This window comes from Heteronotia binoei, chromosome 5, assembly GCF_032191835.1.
Source record: "Heteronotia binoei isolate CCM8104 ecotype False Entrance Well chromosome 5, APGP_CSIRO_Hbin_v1, whole genome shotgun sequence".
Classification (NCBI taxonomy): domain Eukaryota; kingdom Metazoa; phylum Chordata; class Lepidosauria; order Squamata; family Gekkonidae; genus Heteronotia; species Heteronotia binoei.
The window spans coordinates 17,463,201-17,483,025 of NC_083227.1; the positions used below are offsets into that span (position 1 = coordinate 17,463,201).

The 19,825-nt window shown below is 46.4% G+C and overlaps 1 protein-coding gene across 1 annotated transcript; it reads right to left on the bottom strand.

The window, feature by feature from the left end:
• Positions 1 to 2,980: 2,980 nt before the first annotated feature.
• LOC132571075 (zinc finger protein 397-like) lies at positions 2,981 to 15,736 on the bottom strand. Its single transcript, XM_060237737.1, has 4 exons — positions 15,639 to 15,736; positions 8,014 to 8,784; positions 6,866 to 6,986; positions 2,981 to 4,924 (listed from the first exon to the last, which is right to left on the bottom strand). Exons 2-4 carry the CDS (start codon positions 8,752 to 8,754, stop codon positions 3,672 to 3,674), a joined length of 2,115 nt encoding a protein of 704 aa, XP_060093720.1. The 5' UTR covers positions 8,755 to 8,784; positions 15,639 to 15,736; the 3' UTR covers positions 2,981 to 3,671.
• Between the last annotated feature and the right edge of the window lie 4,089 nt (positions 15,737 to 19,825).

Sequence of the window (19,825 nt, forward strand, 5' to 3'; positions counted from 1 at the left end):
TGTGATTCTAAGAGATCTTCAGGTTGGCAGTCCTGGAAAGAGAGGAGGAAGCAGAATAGTGGAGCATCTCTGGGTGCTTTCAGGAAAGGGAAAAAGGAAATAATGGGGACGGGGAACATAAGAGAACACAAAAGATGCCATGTTGGATCAGAACAGTGGCCCATCCAGTCCGTCATACAGTGGCCAAAAAATTCAGGTACCATCAGGAGGTCTATTAGTCGGGCTAGGACACTAGAAGCCCTCCCACTGTTGCCCCCCAAGCACCAAGAATACAGAGCATCACTGCCCCAGACAGAGAGTTCCATCTTGTGGCTAATAGCCACTGATGAACCTCTGCTCCATATGTTTATCCAATCACCTCTTGAAGCCATCTATGCTTGTAGCTGCCACTACCTGCCTTCCAAAATCCATTGCAGGTTTTCTCTTGTACTTTCTATAAGTTGTCTTGATCTGGGTCAACAGCAATGTATCCTTTTGCTTAAGGATCTTTTCTAGCTCCTCACTGGTTGCATTGAGCAAGGTTTAAAACAGATGGCACAACTTTCTTAAGCCATTAAAGGTGTTCCATTGCTGAACAGCCTTGTCACGTTAGAGTGAAAGCATCTAGAAGAAGAAGAAGATATTGGATTTATATTCCGCCCTCCACTCGGAAGAGTCTCAGAGCAGCTCACAATCTCCTTTACCTTCCTCCCCCACAACAGACACCCTGTGAGGTGGGTGGGGCTGGAGAGGGCTCTCACAGCAGCTGCCCTTTCAAGGACAACTCCTACCAGAGATAAGGCTGACCCAAGGCCATTCCAGCAGGTGCAAGTGGAGGAGTGGGGAATCAAATCTGGCTCTCCCAGATAAGAGTCCGCACATTTAACCACTACACCAAACTGGCTCTCGTGTTTCCAGATCTACCTGTTTTTCAGAACAGAGAGCAGACCAGGATAAAGGTAGGGCTTCTGTCACACATTCTCCTATACAAGTTTAATCCCCAGCATTTCCATTTAAAAGGATCAGGCAGTAGATGATGTGAAATACCTCATCCTGGTGAGACCCTGGAAAGCCACTGCATTTCTGAGTAGACAATACAGACCTTGGTGGACAAAGCGTCTGATTCAGTATAAGACAACTTAATGTGTCTCTCACACAGGGTCAGCCCTGTCATTAGGCAAACTAGGTGATTGTCTAGGATGCTGGCATTCTGGATGCGCCAAATTGGGTGTCCCCCATGTGACTCAATGACATTATCAGTGGGGTGGGGGGGTGCCAGAAGTTAGAGTGCCAGACAGCCCAGCTCTCACATCATCTACTACCTGATTCTTTTAACTGGAGATGCCAGGGATTGAACCTGGGACTTCTGCATGCCAAGAAGATGCTCTTCCACTGAGCCATGTCCCCTCCCCATTGGTTAATTAGGGGGCTCAGCCCCTGCATGCTTTACAAGCTAACCCCCAAGGTAGTACTTGGACATATTTTTCTCCTATACTGAGATATATTTTCAATACAGTTGCTGCTTCCTCTGGATCTTCCTCTACTGCTTCCTCTTATTATTCTAGTAAGCTTCATTCTTAAGACCTCTTAATTGAGAAATTATAGGAAGGTAAAGGACGGAACACACTCCATTCTCCCCATCTGAGTTGCCTCCACCTTCCTGGCTTCTAGGGAATCAGGTATCAATTTCACTCCAGATAGCAGAGGGATGTTCTGGAGATAACCTGTGCCAGGAGGTTGTGATTTCCCTTGTGTTTGGTCCTGCAACCTCCATGATCAACCTCTAAAGCCAGTGGCAAATTCTGAAACCTCTAGCTCTACTTTTGGATGAATTATACCCACCACAGACAACCTTAGTTTCTACTGCAGACAGCAAGCGTGGGTGTGTCTGAGATACTCTGGGCCAGAATAAGAACACAAGAACACAAGAGAAGCCATTTTGGATCAAGACAATCGCCCATCCAGTCCAACACTCTGTGTCACACGGTGGCCAAAAAACCCAGGTTCCATCAGGAGGTCCATCAATGGGGCCAGGACACTAGAAGCTCTCCCACTGTTGCCCCCCAAACACCAAAAATACAGAGCATCGGTGCCCCAGACAGAGAGTTCCATCTATATCTTGTGACTAATAGCCACTGATGGACCTCTGCTCCATATATTTATCTAATCCCTTCTTGAAGCCATCTATGCATGTAGCTGCCACTACCTCCTGTAACAGTGAATTCCATGTATTAATCACCCTTTGGGTGAAGAAGTATTTCCTTTTATCTGTTCTAACCTGACTGCTCAGCAATTTCATTGAGTGCTCACGAGTACTTGTACTGTGAGAAAGGGAGAAAAGTACTACTTTCTCTACCTTCTCTATTCCATGCATAATCTTGTAAACCTCTATCATGTCACCCCTCAGTCGATATTCCTCCAAGCTAAAGAGCCCCAAGCATTTTAACCTTTTTTCATAGGAAAAGCGTTCCAACCCTTTGATCATTCTAGTTGTCCTTTTTTGCACTTTTTCCAATGCTATAATATTTTTTTGAGGTGTGGTGACCAGAATTTTAACATAGTACTCCAAATGAAGCTGCACCATTGATTTATACAGGGGCATTATGATACTATCTGATTTATTTGCAATCGCCTTCCTTATAATCTCCAGCACAGTGTTGGCCTTTTTTATTGCAGTCACTTACTGTCTTGACATTTTCAGTGAGTTATCTACCATGACTCCAAGATCTCTCTCTTGGTCAGTCTCCACCAGTTCATGTTTTGATACCCCTCATTTTTGACGTGGCAGCTCTCAGCATTATTATCCTGAGGTAGCTGGCCACTTTTCAAAATCCTAACTGTTTACTTCTGGACGAGTTATGCCTATCACAGAAAATCTTAGCTCTCTTTGTAGATATTTTTGATGGTCAGGGTTCTCAAAATAAGCTGGGCCAGGATAGCCCAATTCCCTTCATCTTTGGAACTGCAACTCCAATGATCACTCATGACATCCATGTCCAATAAACACCTATCTTTATTTTCTAATGAGTTATGCCTACCACAGAGAGAGATTATACATTTGAAGAGATTTGGAAAAACCAGCACCATTAACAACATGTACCACACCCTGCCTTATTTCTCAGGTCCTCAAACCGGCAAAGAAGCACACTCCTGGTTTAATTGTTATTGAATGGCAGGTCCCCTTGTGATTCAGCCAATGACTGTCGGAGAAATGAGCATTTCACTGTCAATTCAGAGTATAGGGCGGGATATAAATCCAATATCTTCTTTGCTCTTGGCAGCCATTTTGATCCTTCAGCTGCTCACACTATCTTATGCGAGTAACAGAGATCATGGAAATATCTCATGCCATCATCGAACCCATTCCCTCACAAGTTTTGAAAAAGAGACATTTTGAAAAAGAGACATTTTTTACCAGCTTCCTAACGGTCAAAAGCATTTTAAGTTTATATAAACAGAGTTATGCACACAGACACTAAAAAGGCCTTTCTTCAAGAAACTAATTTCCAATCCCTCAGCACTGAGCAATCAAAGCAGCACCTCATCCAATGGTGTAGGAATGCAAAGATGGATCAAAACTAAGTTTCCTTCCCTACGTTTTCTGTTTAATATAATTATATGCCCCAGGGAAGACCTGTCCAATCATCCGTAGGATTGATGTAGCAGAAATTCTCTCATTATGAAATGAACTACTATGTGGTTTGGGGCATGTGGGTCGTTTCATGTTCATGAAGGTGTGACGGCTGAATAAAACTCTTCCCACACTCCAGACATTGATATGGTCTCTCCCTTGTGTGGATCCTTCGATGCCGCTGAAGGTAGGACCTGATACCGAATCTCTTTCCACACTCCAAACACTCGTAAGGTTTCTCCCCATTGTGGATTCTTCTATGCTTCTGCAGGTAGGATGTCCGACTGAACCTCTTTCCGCACTCTGAACATTTAAAAGGCCTCTCTCCTTTATGTGCTCTTTGATGTACGGTAAGGCTTATGCGATGGCGGAAGGCCTTCCCACATTCTGAGCACTGGTATGGAGTCTCCCCGGTGTGAATTCTCAAATGCTGTTGAAGGTGGGAACTGAAACCAAATCTCTTTCCACACTCAGGGCACTCAAAAGGCCTCTGCCCTGTGTGGATTCTCTGGTGCACAGTGAGGCTTCGGCGGCGACTGAAGCTCTTCCCGCAGTCAGAGCACTCGTACGGTCTCTCCCCAGTGTGGATTCTTTGATGCTGTTGCAGGTATGGCAACCGAGTAAACTTCTTTCCACACTCAGAGCACTCATACGGTTTCTCCCCCGTGTGGATTATCCGATGCTGCTGAACATGTGCTGCCCGCCTAAACCTCTGTCCGCACTCTGGGCATTTGTACCGTCTCTCTGCTGGGTGTATCCTTTGAGGCACAGCAAAGCTGAGGCATCCACTGGAGTTTCCAATCTCAGAGCCCTCATCTGGTTCCCCTCCCACATGGGATCCCCAACTGTAACCATTTTCATACTCTGGAAGCTCATCTGGTTCTTCTCCTTCATCGGTTCTTTGATGTGCAGTAGGGGTCGCTCTCCAACCAAAACTCTCTCCGCACTCTGGAAAATTATACGGTTTCTCTACCAAGTGAGTCTGTTGATGTGAAATTAGGTTCACGCTCTGACTGAAGCTCTTTTGAAGCTCTGCACTTTCATTCTGATTTTCCCCTGGGTGGATTCTCAGGTGAGCAGGGAGGTCTTTGTTTCTTCTCTTTTGGGATGGCCTTTCCTGCTGAAGAGGGATTTCTTGGAATTCTCCTCCTTGGCAAAGAATGGATTTATCCCTTCCCTCTTGGATGCTGTTTCCTTCCTGTCTTGCTGGTCCACCACCATTCCTGAAGCTTCCTTTCATGGTTTCAGTCCTGCATTGTTCTGACAATAATGCCTGGAATCCTCCATCCTTTTCATTCTCAGACATCTCACAGACTTGAACAGAGAGAGAGAGAGAGAGAGAGAGAGATATCCAGTGAATACCCCTGCAAAAAGCCCAATTTCAACTTGATCGCTCCTAACCAGTCTGGGCCCTGACCTATATGTCCCAGGCTAGCCTGATCTCATCAGATTTCAGAAGCTAAACAGGGTTGGCCAAGGTTAGAGCTCAGAAGGGAGACCACCGAGGAAGCCCAGGGTCTCTACGCAGAGGCAGGCAATGGCAAACAACTTCTGAACATCTCTCCAGGGTCCTAGGCGGAGAGAGCCTAGGCAGTGGCTCTCTAGGGTCCTACATCATCTACTACCTGGTCCTTTGTCACCTGGAGATGATGGGACTGAACCTGGGACTTTCTGAATGTTCTGCCACCTAAGCCACAGTCCCTCCCCATAGTTTTAGATTGTTGCTTCACACCATTTAGTTTCAGACCATCCTTGCCATTAAAATTCTGAAGGACACCTTCTGAATATTTTTTTTATCAAAGACAAGCTAAAAAGGTAAAGGTAGTCCCCTGTGCAAGCACCAGTCATTTCCAACTCTGGGGTGACGTTGCTTTCAAAACTTTTTCACAGCAAACTTTTTACTGGGTGGTTTGCCATTGCCTTCCCCAGTCATCTACACTTTCCCCCCAGCAAGCTGGGTACTCATTTTACCAACCTTGGAAGGATGGAAAGCTGAGTCAACCTTGAGCTGGCTACCTGAACCCAGCTTCCACTGGAATCGAACTCAGGTCGTGAGCAGAGCTTAGGACTGCACTACTGCAGCTTTACCACTCTGCGCCATGGGGCTCTTCACAAAGACAAGCTAGGGACCTGCAATAATCCCCTCAGAGGAAAATCCTCTCTCCCCCCACTGCCTCCCCACCTTAGCTTTCTTTACTGGCTCCCCCTAAGCCACTTTTCTTTTCCAATAGCCAATGGTTTCTCCTTCCCCCTCTTTTTTCCCCCAGGTTCCACCCCCCCCCCCCCAGGGACAGCAGAAAAGAGTTATGGTCCAGTAGCACCTTAAAGACTAACAAAAATCATGGCAGGGGATAAGTGTTCATGAATCACTGTTCATTTTTTCAGATAAAAAAGTTACTCACAAAAGCTGATCCCCTGCCACAAATGTTAGTCTTTAAAGTTCAACAAGACTCTTGCTCTTTTCTGCTGCTACAGACAGACTAACATGGCTGGCCATCTTGATCAACACCCCTGCAAGGACAGGTTGTGGCTCAGCAGTAGAGTCTCCACTTTGCATGCAGATGGTCCCATGTTCAATCTCCAGCATCTCCAGGTAAAAGGACCAGAAAGTAGATGATGTAAAAGGCCTCCACCTGAGACCCTGGAGAACCACTGCTGGTCTGAGAAGAAAACACTGGCCTAGATGGACCAGTAACCTGTATAAGGCAGCTTTATTGAGAGCCAGTTTGGTGTAGTGATTATCTTATCTGGGAGAACGGGATTCGATTCCCCAGTCCTCCACTTGCAGCTGCTAGAATGGCCTTGGGTCAGCCATAGCACTCGCAGGAGTTGTCCTTGAAAGGGCAGCTGCTGTAAGAGCTCTCTCAGCCCCACTCACCTTACAGTGTGTCTGTTGTGGGGGGAGAAGATATAGGAGATTATAAACCGCTCTGAGACTCTGATTCAGAGAGAAGGGTGGGGTAAAAATCTGCAGCCTTCTTTTTCTCCCCCTTGTATCTACCTGGCCATTGCAGGAAAGAGGATACAGGACTAGATGGGCTTTTGGTCCCACCCGACAGGGCTCCTCTAACATCCTTAACTTTTCTCTGTTTTTTCATTCATCCACAAACCACCACCCCTTTGGCTAGATATGCAACAGCATGGAGGATATATGAACACGGCAGCTCCTGAACGGAGTGACAGAGGAGGCCAGCTCCAGAAGGAGCTTCTGAGCTACTCAGGTCTCAGGCTCCAGAAGGCCTCCCTCCCTCTTACCCAGCAGGCTGTCCTCTGAGTCCTCCTCTTCCTTGATGTCCACCAACAGTTGCCTCCACTCCCCTTCAGAGGGATTCTGGCGCCCCTCAAAAACACTCCCAGCTGCTTCCTCCAAGGGCACCTGTAGTGGCAGAGAGGAAACCTGTCAGGACAAAGATACACAACCTGGGGGGAGAGGGAGAGAGAAAAGGGGGGGAGAGTTCTGTCCCTAGCTCTAAACTTAGCAGATCCATCACTACGTAAGAGGGACAGATCAGGACACAGGCTCTTTAAAGAACAGCTTCAAGATGGCATTGGATAAACCTATGGAGCAGAGGTCCATCAGTGGCTATTAGCCACAAGGTAAGAGGGAACACTCTGTCTGGGTTAGATGCTCTGTCTTCTTGGTGCTTAAGGGGCAACAGTGAGAGGGCTTCTGGAGTCCTGTCCTCACTGGTGGATCTCCTGATGGCACCTGGGTTTTGGCACCTGTGACACAGTGTTGGACTGGAGGAGCCACTGGCCTGATCCAACATGGCTTCTCTTATGTTCTTATTTTTGAAAAGCTGCATTTTGAGGGTGTGTGTAATTTTAAAATCAAACAAAGAAAATGGAACTAGGACTCTGCGCAATGCACAAGGAGGAGACCCATGAATAGGAGAGGTCTGGCAGAGCAGCTCACAAATGCTGCAGTCTATCTGTCTGTTTAGTTCATTTATATCTCTTTTTAGGTTTGCCAGCTCTGGGTAGGGGAATAACTGGAGATTTTGGGGGAGTGGAGCCTGGAGAGAGGTCTCAGTCAGGTACAATGCCAGAGAGTAGGCATTTTCTCCAGGGGAACTGACTTCTATAATCTGGAGATCAGTTGTAATACTGGGAGATCTCCAGGCCCCATCTGGAGGTTGGCAATCCTACCACTTCCACAAAACTCCCTTCCCCCCCCCCCAAATGACCACAATACAATCTAAGGCCCTACTCTTTTGGGGAAGGTGGACTCCATCCAAGGAAATGCACCCCCTCCTCCTTGACCAAGAAATACTGCTCCCCCCTCAACACCTCGACCTTGTCTGGATGGGACTTCCAGGGAAGGAAGGCCATCTCCTCATGCCTTCACATTTTCCTTCAGAGATCTCAGCCACCTGTTCTACTCCAAACTCCCTTGCACTCACCTGCTTCTCGGCCACTCGCTGCCTTGAGAGGCACTCCTCAGCCAGGACCACTGCCTGAGCGCAGCTCTCAGGGCCGCTTTCCCTCACTTGACTCTGGATCTCCAGAGGGAGGATGCTCAGCAGCTGTTCCAGGACCAAGAGCTCCAGGATCTGCTCCTTGCTGTGATTCTCCACTCTCAGCCACCCATGGCACATTTCCCAGAGTCGGACGTAAGCCCCCCTCGGGCCCTCGGCCTCCTGGTAGCAGAAACACCTGAACTCTTCACGCTGCTTCTCTCTGCTCATGGCATCCCTTCGCAGAATGGCTGCCTTCACCTTCCCATAATCCTCTCTGTCTCCGATATCCAGGCTGATATAGGCCTTCTCGGCTTCTCCTCTGAGGGCTGGCAGCAGGTGGTTCACTCGCTCTTCCTCAGACCACTGACAGACTTCGGCCACTTGCTCAAAGGAGGCCAGAAAGGCCTTGGCATTGTGCCATGGTGATGGTTTCTCTGGCAAGGGAGGGATCCCCCATCGAGACTGAGAAGGCTCCAATGTCCTGAGGAACTCCTGCCACTGGTTTTCCCACTGGGCAAGAGAAAAGGAACCACCTCTTGCCTGCTGAGGAATCAGATCTCCCACTCTCCTCTGAAGGAATTCCCCCATACTCCCTGGCTGGAAGATAACTGCAGTGCTCTGCCCTTCTGTCTTCATATTGAATGATCCCTCAGTGATCTTGTTCCTACTGGAAACTGTGGACATGAATTACAATGCTCTAGACTGGGCTTCCCCCTGGAGAAAAGAAAGAAATGGGAAACAAAGAGAAAAGTGGCATTTTGTCCTCTATTTAGTTTTAACTGGTCGGGTACATCAATTGCAGGTAAAAACACATCAGTATTTATTAAATATCTCATTCTTTATTAAGTGCATACATTTACATTCTTGTTTAGAATTTGTCCTAAGAACTTTCCCACCTAATCTGCCCTGTATTGTGGCACTTTCACACATGCGAAATAATCCCCTTCAATGACTGTTTGCAAGTGGATTTTGCCATTTCACACAGTAAAATCCAGTTGCAAAGTACATTGAAAGCAAATTGAAAGTGCGTTATTTAGTGTGCATGAAAGTGCCCTGAATATTCTGTAGGGCAACAGAACTGTCACATGAACAACATTTGCTCTCCACAGGAGACTCCCAGAACACTGTCCTAGACTGAATCAGGCTGCTAGGCCACCTATTCCACTCGTCTGCTCCGACTGGTCATACTTCCCCAGAGCCTTTCCTGATCACGTTATTTGGATTGGCTTTGGATAGAGATGCCTGGAGACCTTCTCCACACAAGTGTCCTGTGTACACACTCACACCTTTCTCCCAAGGTGACTGTCAACAATAATATAGTTTTCGAGGGTAACCATGTTGCTCTGCAGTAGAACGGCAAGATTCAAGTTCAGTTGCACTTTAGAGACCAACAAAATTCCCTCGTGTCACGACTTTGCTCCTAAAGTATAGAATGCTATCACCAGGAATTTAATTCCAAACACTTTATCTAACATTCTTTGTTGGACTATGTGGCCCTGAGGATGACACTCTTATTTTGAAATCATAGGAGTCCAGGTTAAAATAAAACAAAATAAAACTTTATTTGTGCAATCAATGTATTGGTTTCAAGATGTTTATATTTTAATTCTTCAATGAATAATAATAACTTCTGACTGAGGTGTCACTTTTTCACCTCACACACTCCTCACTCTCAAATCCTTCCTTCCCGACAGCTTCTGTATGTCTCTCACACTCCCCTAATACTCTGAAAATATTGGGTTTTGGCTCTAGCCCCTAATATGTCCTTTGAAGTACTTTACTTTTCTTCCCTAGAATCTTAATGCCTTTCACAGCACTATATGGGATTCTAATCAGAAGACTGCTGCTTCTCAGACTCCGTAGACTGCTGATTGACTATGACAGACAGTTAACTGCTGTCGCTTTGCCGAGAGTTCACTGATGACCCCTCTCTCTCTCTCCCTGCACATATACTTCTTAGCTCTGCCCACTCTCTCAGTCACCAACCAACTCCGCTCACACTCAGTCACCAACCAATTACACTCACTCATTCCTCCTTTTTTACCCCCTTTTCTCCACTGCCAAGAGTCCCATGGTGCAGAGTGGTAAAGCTTCAGTATTGCAGCCCAAGCTCTGCTCATGACCTGAAGTCGATCCCAGTGGAAGCTGGGTTCAGGTAGCCGGCTCATGGTTGACTCAGCCTTCCATCCTTCCAAGGTTGGTAAAATGAGTACCCAGCTTGCTGGGGGGAAAGTGTAGATGACTGGGGAAGGCAATGGCAAACCACCCCATTAAAAAAGTCTGCCATGAAAACGTTGTGAAAGCAGCGTCACCCGAGAGTCGAAAATGACTGGTGCTTGCACAGGAGATTACCTTTACCTTCTCTACTGCAACTTACCAACAGCTAAAGGATCACACCTATATAAATTCAAATCATTACACTGGGGTATAAGCTTTTGAGCATCAAAGCACCCTTCATAGAATCATAGCATTGGATGGGACCTCCAGGGTCATCTACTCCAGCCCCCTGCACAATGCAGGAAATTCACAAATACCTCCCTTCATCAGATAGGAGTAGCAATGCAGTTCTTTATATCCCAGTCAGAAAGTGAAAGAGGTGCTGCCAAGAAGTAGGATGCAAAGGGACAACGTGCATTGTAAGCAACTTGATTAAAGCAGAAGTGAAATGCTTGGGAGCAGAAAATTAACATCTGTAGTGAGATAACAATCATATGTCCCTGACCTGGATAGCCCAGGCAAGCCTGATCTCATCAGATCTTGGAAGCTAAGCAGGGTCAGCCCTGGCAAGTACTTGGATGGGAGACCTCCAAGGAACACCAAGGTTGGGATGCAGAAGCAGGCAAGCGAGCCACCTCTCTGAAATGCCCAAGCCCCACTAGGGGTTGTCAGAAGTCACCTATGTCTTAAAGGTACAAGTACACACACACACAAAAGAATCCTATTCAGCAAGGGGGGCGGGTGCTGTCCATTGTACTGAACCTGGGAATGAACTCGCCTCACATTGTGATCTCCCCTTGAAGTTTCTTTGCTTGGCGACTGCCACTCTTATGTCAGCAATGAAATGACCTGGAATGACCAAAAATGTTCTCTCGCTGTTTTTTGAGTGCTGTGGTTCTTAATGTCCATGGAAATGCTGATCACCACTTTTGAGGTCAGGCAGCAATTTTATTTCAGGCTAGATTGGCCAGGAATCCTGGAGGGGCTTTTTTTGTTTGCCATCTTCTGGGCATGGAACAGGGATCACTGTGTGTGTGTGTGTGAGGTATTTGTGAATTTCTTGCATCATGCAGGAGTTGGACTAGATGTCCCTGGAGGTCCCTTCCAACTCTATTGTTCTACTGTCAGATTTATGTTCATTTATTCTTTCACATAGGCAGGGAGTAGGGACTGACCTGTTGTCTGGTGTAGAAGGTGGAAGGGCATTGACTACTGGGGAATTACACATCTTTTAAGGTTGAGAATGAAGAAACTGAAATTGTTCAGTATTTTCTATTCTGTGGCTTCATTATCAACCAAAAGGGAGACTGTAACCAGGATGTCAGAAGTTAATTAAGACTGGGGAGGGCAGCCATGAAGGAGCCAGGAAAGATTCTTAAGCATATCTCACCAAGCAACCAAGATCAAGTGAATTCATGCCATGGTATTCCAATTACTAGATATGATTATGAAGACAGCAGATTCCTTTGAAATGTGGTGTTGGAGGAGACTTTTATAGACACCATGGATCACCAAAAAAATAGATAAATGGATCCCAGATCAAATCAAGCCTGAATTCTCCCTCAAAACCAAATTGATTAAACTGAGACTTTTGTACTTTGGTCACATCTTGTACTGTTGTCCCCATATTCAAGAAGGGGAAAAAAGAGGATCTGGGTAACTACCGACCCGTCAGCTTGATGTCTATACCTGGAAAAGTTTTAGAACAAATAATCAAACAGTCGGTCCTGGAACATTTAGAAAGAATGGATGTGATTACTAAGAGCCAGCATGGGTTTCTCAAGAACAAGTAATGTCAGATTAACCTGATCTCTTTTTTTGAGAAAGTGACTACCTTGCTGGATCAGGGGAATGCTCTAGACATTGTTTATCTTGATTTCAGTAAGGCTTTTGATAAGGTTCCACATACTATCCTTGTTGACAAGTTGATAAGCTGTGGTTTGGATCCTGTTACCGTTAGGTGGATCTGTAACTAGTTGACAGATTGCACCCAAAGAGAGCTTGTGAAAGGTTCTTCATCCTCTTGGAGAGGAGTGACAAGTGGAGTGCCTCAGGAATCTGTCCTGGGACCTGTTTTGTTCAACATCTTTATCAATGATTTGGATGAAGGAATGGAGGGAATGCTTATTAAATTTGCAGATGATACTAAATTGGGAGGGGTTCCAAACACAGAAGAAGACGGATACAGGATGACCTTGACAGGCTGGAAAACTGGGCTAAAATCAATAAAATGAATTTTAATAGGGATAAATGTAAAGTTCTGCATTTAGGTAGGAAAAATCCAATGCATGGTTATAGGATGGGGAAGACTTGTCTTATCAGTAGTATGTGCGAAAAGGATCTAGGGGTCTTAGTGGATCATACGCTGAACATGAGTCAATGGTGTGATGCGGTGGCTAAAAAGGCAAATGCAATTTTGGGCTGTATCAACAGAAGTATAATGTCCAGATCACGTGATGTGATGGTATCGCTTTACTCTACTCTGGTAAGACCTCATTTGGAGTATTGTGTTCAGTTTTGGGCACCACATTATAAGGATATAGACAAGCTGGAATGGGTCCAGAGGAGGGCAATGAAGATGGTGAGGGGTCTGGAGACCAAGTCCTATGAGGAAAGGTTGAAGGAGCTGGGGATGTTTAGCCTGGAGAGAAGGCGGCTGAGAGGTGATATGATCACCAAGTACTTGAAGGGCTGTCATATAGAGGATAACGTGGAATTGTTTTCTGTAGTCCCGGAAGGTAGGACCAGAACCAATGGGTTGAAATTAAATCAAAAGAGTTCCCGGTTCAACATTAGGAAGAACTTCCTGACTATTAGAGCGATTCCTCAGTGGAACAGGCTTTCTCGGGAGATGGTGGGCTCTCCTTCCTTGAAGGTTTTTAAACAGAGGCTAGATGGCCATCTGACAGCAATGAAGATCCTGTGAATTTTGGGGGAGGTGTTTGTGAGCGTTGTGCAAGGGGTTGGACTAGATGACCCTAGAGGTCCCTTCCAACTCTATGATTCTATGACATTACAAGAAGACAGGAAAATACAATAATGCTACGAAAAGTTAAAGGCAGCAAAAAAGAGGACGATACAACATGAGATGGATTGATTCCGCCAAGGAAGCCCCAGCCCTCAGTTTGCAAGGTTGTTAAAGACAGGAAGTTTTGAGGGTCATTATTCATTCACAGAGTCATAAGCAACTTGACAACACTGAACACACACAAATAGAGAGATAACTGCATCAACTAAACACTAATATATAACTAGGGTCCTTTCATTAGCTGTTGCTACTGATCTTGTACTCAAGTTGCAGAAACACAAGATTAACTGGTTTGTAGCATTGCTGGGGGTAAAGTGTAGATGACTGGGGAAGGCAATGGCAAACCACCCCGTAAAAAAGTCTCCCAAGAAAACGTGATGTGACATCACCCCATGGGTTGGTAATGACTCAGTGTTTGCACAGAGGACTACCGTTGCCTTTTTAACATTCATCTAGGCAGCAGAACAATTCTTTTAAAACTGAGCCAAAGCCTGTTGTGTGCTGGACAGATTATCTTATCTCTCTTATGTATGGAAGTTTTTCTCTTTCCATTGTTTTCCTCATGACAGAATAAACATTAGTGGTTAAGTTCAGTGGTTTTGTACCTGGTTTATACTATACAGGACAAATTGTAATTTGATTCTTAACAGAATGCTTTATTTATATATATTTGACTAAATAATGATTGCTATTTAAAAGAACTCTCTAATGTATTCACGTATTATATATTACATATCCCCCTGAAGAAGCCTGCTGGTGAAATGCATGAGAATTTTAACTGAGTAATAAAATATATTTTTTTCTTTACTTGAACCATCAGTTTTGGCCTTATTTTTATCTTTTAGTGATGACTACTGCAGCCTTTTTGTTTTCTCCTTGGCATTGGAAGCCAGGCCTCTTAGCCGCTGAACTGCAACTGTGTGAGGAAAGCACCCCTGGCTACAGATGCCCACTCCCTGTGGGGAATGTCCTCCCCCCAACTAGGTCACACTTTCCATCCCATGGCTCCCTTGAATTCAGCTTTGCCCACAGGAGTGGCTTTGAGTCTTACGGGGCACCATTTTAATGGCTGTACTTGGCATTTTTCTTCTCTCCAAACAGCCAGCTCAAGAAAATCAGAACCAACACAGAGAGCAGGGATGAAAGGGGATTTGGAAGAGAGGATGTGGGGGGTGGAAGTTGTGAGAGCCCCACAGGAATCACGCACACACAGACACCCCAGGAGGGTCCTGTGGTATCCCCATGCATCTAGGTTGCCTTTGCACACCCCCTCCTGCTCCAAAGGAATCCCATTTACCACACTAGGGAAAAGAGCAGATTCTGAAAATGTAGGGATGCTTAGCCTCCAGGTGGGACCTGGAGATCTCCTGGAATTACAGCGCATCTCCAGACTACAGAGATCAGTTTCCCTGGAGAAAATGGACTCTTTTGGAGGGTGGACTGTATGACACTGTACTCCGCTGAGGTCCCCGACCTCCCCAGGCTCCATCTCCAAATCTCTAGAAGTTTCCCAACTCGGATCTGGCAACCCTACCCCCTCCATCTCCCACCGGTGGACGGGGGGAACTTGGCCACCCTAGCTGAAATCCCCCTTTCCCACATCATGCTACCCACCAGGACTCCAAGGGGGATTCAATTGGCTTTAAGGGCTCTGCAGAACTCCCTAAGGGCAGAATCACAGGGAGCTTTCCTGTCTGTTACACTGGGGAGAAGTGTCTTCTGTGGGGCCAGCTTTACCTGCCCCCCCCCCCACCAATACCTGAATCTGCATTTATACCAAAACACCTAGACACTCGGGTTGCCAAATGTCCAGAGCAGATCCAGGCCACCCCGCTCATGTACTTTTTAACAAGCCTTAGATCCACAGCAGCGGAATCTGTTCCTGACCCAGAGAAAAACCTGCTCCCTTTCTGTCTGCTCCTTGCTGAGGATCTAGCTCCTGTGGCTGGATCCAGAGTTTTGAAAGGGGGGGGGGGGGGCGCCTGCTTTGTCCTTCCAGGCCCATTCTGCAAGCCGGGCCCTGGTTGCTAACCTTCAGGTGGGGCATGGAATCTCCAGCAATGGCAACAGATCTCAAGACAACACAGATCAGTTCCCCTGGAGAAAATAGCTCCTTTGCAGGGTGGATTCTACCCCATTATACCCTTCTGAGGTCCTTCCCCTCCCTAAATTCCAGCTCCCCACCCCCAAATCTCCAGGAATTCCCCAAATCAGAGCTAGCAATCCTAAGTACCAGAGACACACATTTCCTCCCCATCCCCTTGCAGGGCTGCCTAGCCTGGGTAGGGGGGCTTCTCCCTCTCACCACCCTGCAGCTCTTTACCTTTCTAGGCATCCCCCAGTCCAGCTCCTATCAGGTTCCTCCAGCACCCCTGCAAACAACGACGGATCCCAACAAGCGGAAGGGTAAGGAAAAGGGAGGGAACGACTTTACTGTTTCCCCCCTTCCTTTGCATCCTCTCTAGCAAGAACAGCTCGGTCACCTTCTTAACCCTTTACTACCTATTGGAGGCCAAGAGAACGTCGTTCTTTTTTGAGGGGGTGGGGAGAAGTCCAGATTTAGGGTTGCCAACCTTGAGGTTGGGCAACTTGAGCCTCTTTTGGGATTATAACTGATAATGCTTCAGAGATCAGCTGCCCTGGAAGGAATGGCAGCTTCAAAAAGCAGACTCAATGGTATACCATAAATTACATGTGAAATCGCTCCCCAGATCTCGCTCCCCCACAGACACCATTCTCAAATTTCCAGTAATTTCCCCAAACTGGAGTTAGCAACCGTAAATATATTGACCCTTTAAGGTGCAACTGGACTCAAAGCAAGCTGTTGGGGTTCAAATTGGCCAAACTCTTTTCTTATTCCCCCCTTTCTTTACAATTGCCCTTCCTTAAATAATGCTTGACTGAACATTTATTTACTTACTTCATTTGTAGAATCAAAGTGACTTATTTTGTAGTGTTATTTTAAGGGGAAAAACAGGCCAAACATCACTTTGGGGGTTAGCCTGCAGAATGTGAAGGGCTAGAGTTCCATTAAAACAATACTGTGAGTGAAGCAAGATATGGGGTGGCTGCCTAGTGTACAATACAGCAGGATTAGAAAATGACATAAAATAGCTTTCAGACCCATTCTGCAGTCACTCTATTGGCTGGCCATCAGTATAGGGTTCAAGTCAAGGTACTGGCTCAGGGTTGCTAGAAGCCTGAAGAGCTAATGCCTGTACAGAATTGAGGAGACTCTGAGTCTCTGTCTGAATGGCTGTAAATTGTAAATTATGGAAAATTCCTTTCCTGATGAAATTGTACATGAAACAGACATAAATCGACAGTCTGCAGAGGGATTTGCACCCTGTGAGAGATTGCATATTTGAGCACAGGACAATGGAGTGAGAAGACAGTGATTCTAGTGGAAATTTGTGTGTGTCAGGAGTTTTTGGGAGAATGTTGGTGCTTTTGGAACATTGTGCTGTTGCAAGAACGAACTGAAGGACTCTGCCATGATGACAGTGTCATCTTTATTGAAATTGTTCTGCATTGCATTATTAATACAGAGTATCAGTTTAAACACAGTGGTGCTTAGTAAATTGTCACAAGTACCTTTTAGGTTTCTTTTGACATTCTTGCATTGTGACTTCTCTCATTGTTCGTAACCTCCAGATGGTAGCTGGAGATATCCTAGGAGCAGAACTGATCTCCAGGTGACAGAGGTCAGTTCTCCTGGAGAAACCGCTTGCCTTGGAAAGTTGACTCTATGGCATTATACTTTGTTGAAGTCCCTCCCCTCCCCCAAATTCCACCCCCAAATCTCTAGGAATATCCCAGCCTGGAGCTGTGACAAAGAAGACCCTGCATAGACTTGGACCATCATATCTGTAGAACTGCCTTTCCTCCTATGTTTTGCAAAGACTGCTTTGCTCATTTCAGCAGGGCCTTCTGTAGGTGGCACCCTGGAAATGGACAAGTTCAGCAATCGCTCATGCATTCTCTGTTGTAGCCATCACCTTATGGAATGGGCTGCCTGAGGTATTCAGGAAGGTTCCCACTCTCCAGGTTTTCTGCAAACTATATCAAACAGAATTGTTCAGGAGGGTGTTTCTATAAAGTCTACAGGGCTACACCTGACCTGGATAGCTCAGGCTCTCATCAGATCTCAGAAGCCAAAGCAGGGCTGGCCCTGGCAAGTATTTGGATGGGAGACCACCAAGGAAGTCCAAAGGTCACCAAGAGGGGCCTTCTTGTCTTGGCTTGACTTCGCGAACGAAGATTTAAGAAGGGTACAGTAGTCCACGTCTGCTGCAGGCTTGCTGGTGGCTGACAAGACCAATGCGGGACAGGCAGATCCGGCCACATTGGCTGCAGGGAAAAGTCTGATTTGGGGTTGGTGCTGTAGCAGTGCGATTCTTCCTCAATCTCCTTTTGTCCTCAAGACAACCTATGTGTGCGTTCTCAAAGGAAGAGACAGCCTGGTGGATGGTGTGCCTCCATGCTTTGCGATCTGAGGCTAGGTCAGACCACTGGTGATGGTTGATGCGACACGTGCCAAGGGATTTCTTCAAGGAGTCCTTGTACCTCTTCTTTGGTGCCCCTCTATTTCGATGGCCGGTGGAAAGTTCGCCATACAGAGCAATCTTGGGAAGGCAGTGGTTTTCCATCCTAGAAATATGCCCTGCCCAGCGCAGCTGCGTCTTCAACAGCAGTGCTTCGATGCTTGAAACCTCCACCCTCTTGAGGACTTCAAGGACCAAGAGGGGCAGGCAATGGCTAAACCACCCCTGAGCACCTCGTGTCTTGAAAACCCTACAGAGTCGCCATGAGTAGTCTGTGACTTGACAGCAACACACACACGTTAAAAGAATGGTTCAGAGAGGTGCTTTGTACAGACAAAGGGACTGTGGATCATAGCACTATGTGCAGGATGTATTTATTATCTGTTTGCTGTATATATTATCCTGTTGACACTGCCTTATTTTACAGGACAAGGAAAAGGGAGGGAGAGCCAGTTTGGTGTAGTGGTTAAGTGTGTGGGCTCTTATCTGGGAGAACCAAGTTTGATTCCCCACTCCTCCACTTGCACCTGCTGGAATGGCCTTGGGTCAGCCATAGATCTTGCGAGAGTTGTCCTTGAAAGGGCAACTTCTGGGGGAGCTCTCTCAGCCCCCCCCCCACACACACACACCTCACAGGGTGTGGGGGAAGAAGATAAAGGCGATTATAAGCTGCTCTGAGACTTTGATTCAGAGAGGAGAGCGGGGTATAAATCTATGGTCGTCGTCTTATTATTTCTGCATTGGGTCTGTGTTCTGTATCATGTCCCTCATGCTATGCTTATTTAAGTATCTGTAATCATAGACCTGAAAACCCTACAGGGTCACCATGTCAGCCACAACTTGACAGTACTTTCCACCACCACCAATTATAGTTCTAGTTCAAATAAAGAGTGAACAGAGGACGGTGAAATGAGAAAGAGCAGTACCTCACGGCCATATCTGCACCGACAGCATTCCCTCAGAACACCCTCAATATTCCCTTGAATTGCTGGTTACAGGAAAAGAAAATGAGGCCTTCCAATGTGAGTTCTGCATTATTTACTTCTACAGCCTGTAGACATCAGCTTCTGTTCATAAAAGGCCTGATGGGCTTGCCATCTAAGATTCACTTTATACATTCACTTTACAGTATGGCTAATGTCCTGTTTAAATCAAGTGGCTGCTTGTATAGATGGTAAATCTTTCCTCCTAGGTTGCACCCTAGTCTTGTCTCCTCTTCTACAGTCTGACATGGTCTGTTCCCATTTCCTCCTTCAACCTCTGGCTTAAATTTAACCCTTTCCTCGGTGCAGAGGTTGTCCTTGCTTCCATTCTCTGATTTAAGGAGTTTTGTATCAAAGGCAGAGAACCAAGGGGAGTAGTCTAGCTCCCTATACTTCCAACAGAAATACCAACAGATAGCAAAACAGCACATTAACACACATTAAACACAGCACATTAAAGCCCAGTTTCTGCTGGGCTTTTTCTACCAAAAAAGCCCTGATGGTACCAATTGTACCATAGAATTTTCTCTCCCAAAATGCTAGAGCGTCCAGGAAAACCACAGAGTTTTCCCGGAAACACCTAGAGCAGCTGGTGCTCTACATCGCTAGCGCGATGACGTCACTCACAGGTGACGTCATCGTGCTGGCAGCATCGGGGCAGGTTCCCCCCGCCGGCCCAATGTGCGCCAGCGGATTGGGAACCTCCCAGGTGGGAGAACCCCCACCTGGCCCGGGTACTTGGCAGCCCTACTTGGATGGGAAACCACGAAGGAAGTCCAGGGTCACGGAGCAGAGGCAGGCAATGGCAAACCACCTCTGAATCTCTCTTGCCTTGAAAGCCCTACAGGGTTGATCTCCATAAATTGGCTGTGCCTTGAGTGCAAATTAAAGAGAGACTGAGCAAGAGAATGAAGACAGAAGGCCTTTAACCAGGATACAAGGAAAGAGAGATGATGCGAGGAACAACAGGGTGGCAATCAGGG

What these genes read in the sequence shown, in the direction of transcription:
- LOC132571075 (XM_060237737.1), bottom strand. Translation starts at nt 8,754, where the DNA reads ATGTCCACAGTTTCCAGTAGGAACAAGATCACTGAGGGATCATTCAAT. An exon ending in AGCGAGTGGCCGAGAAGCAG is followed by an intron (nt 6,987 to 8,013) that starts GTGAGTGCAAGG and finishes CTGCCACTACAG; the next exon opens with GTGCCCTTGGAGGAAGCAGC. An exon ending in CTCAGAGGACAGCCTGCTGG is followed by an intron (nt 4,925 to 6,865) that starts GTAAGAGGGAGG and finishes TCTCTGTTCAAG; the next exon opens with TCTGTGAGATGTCTGAGAAT.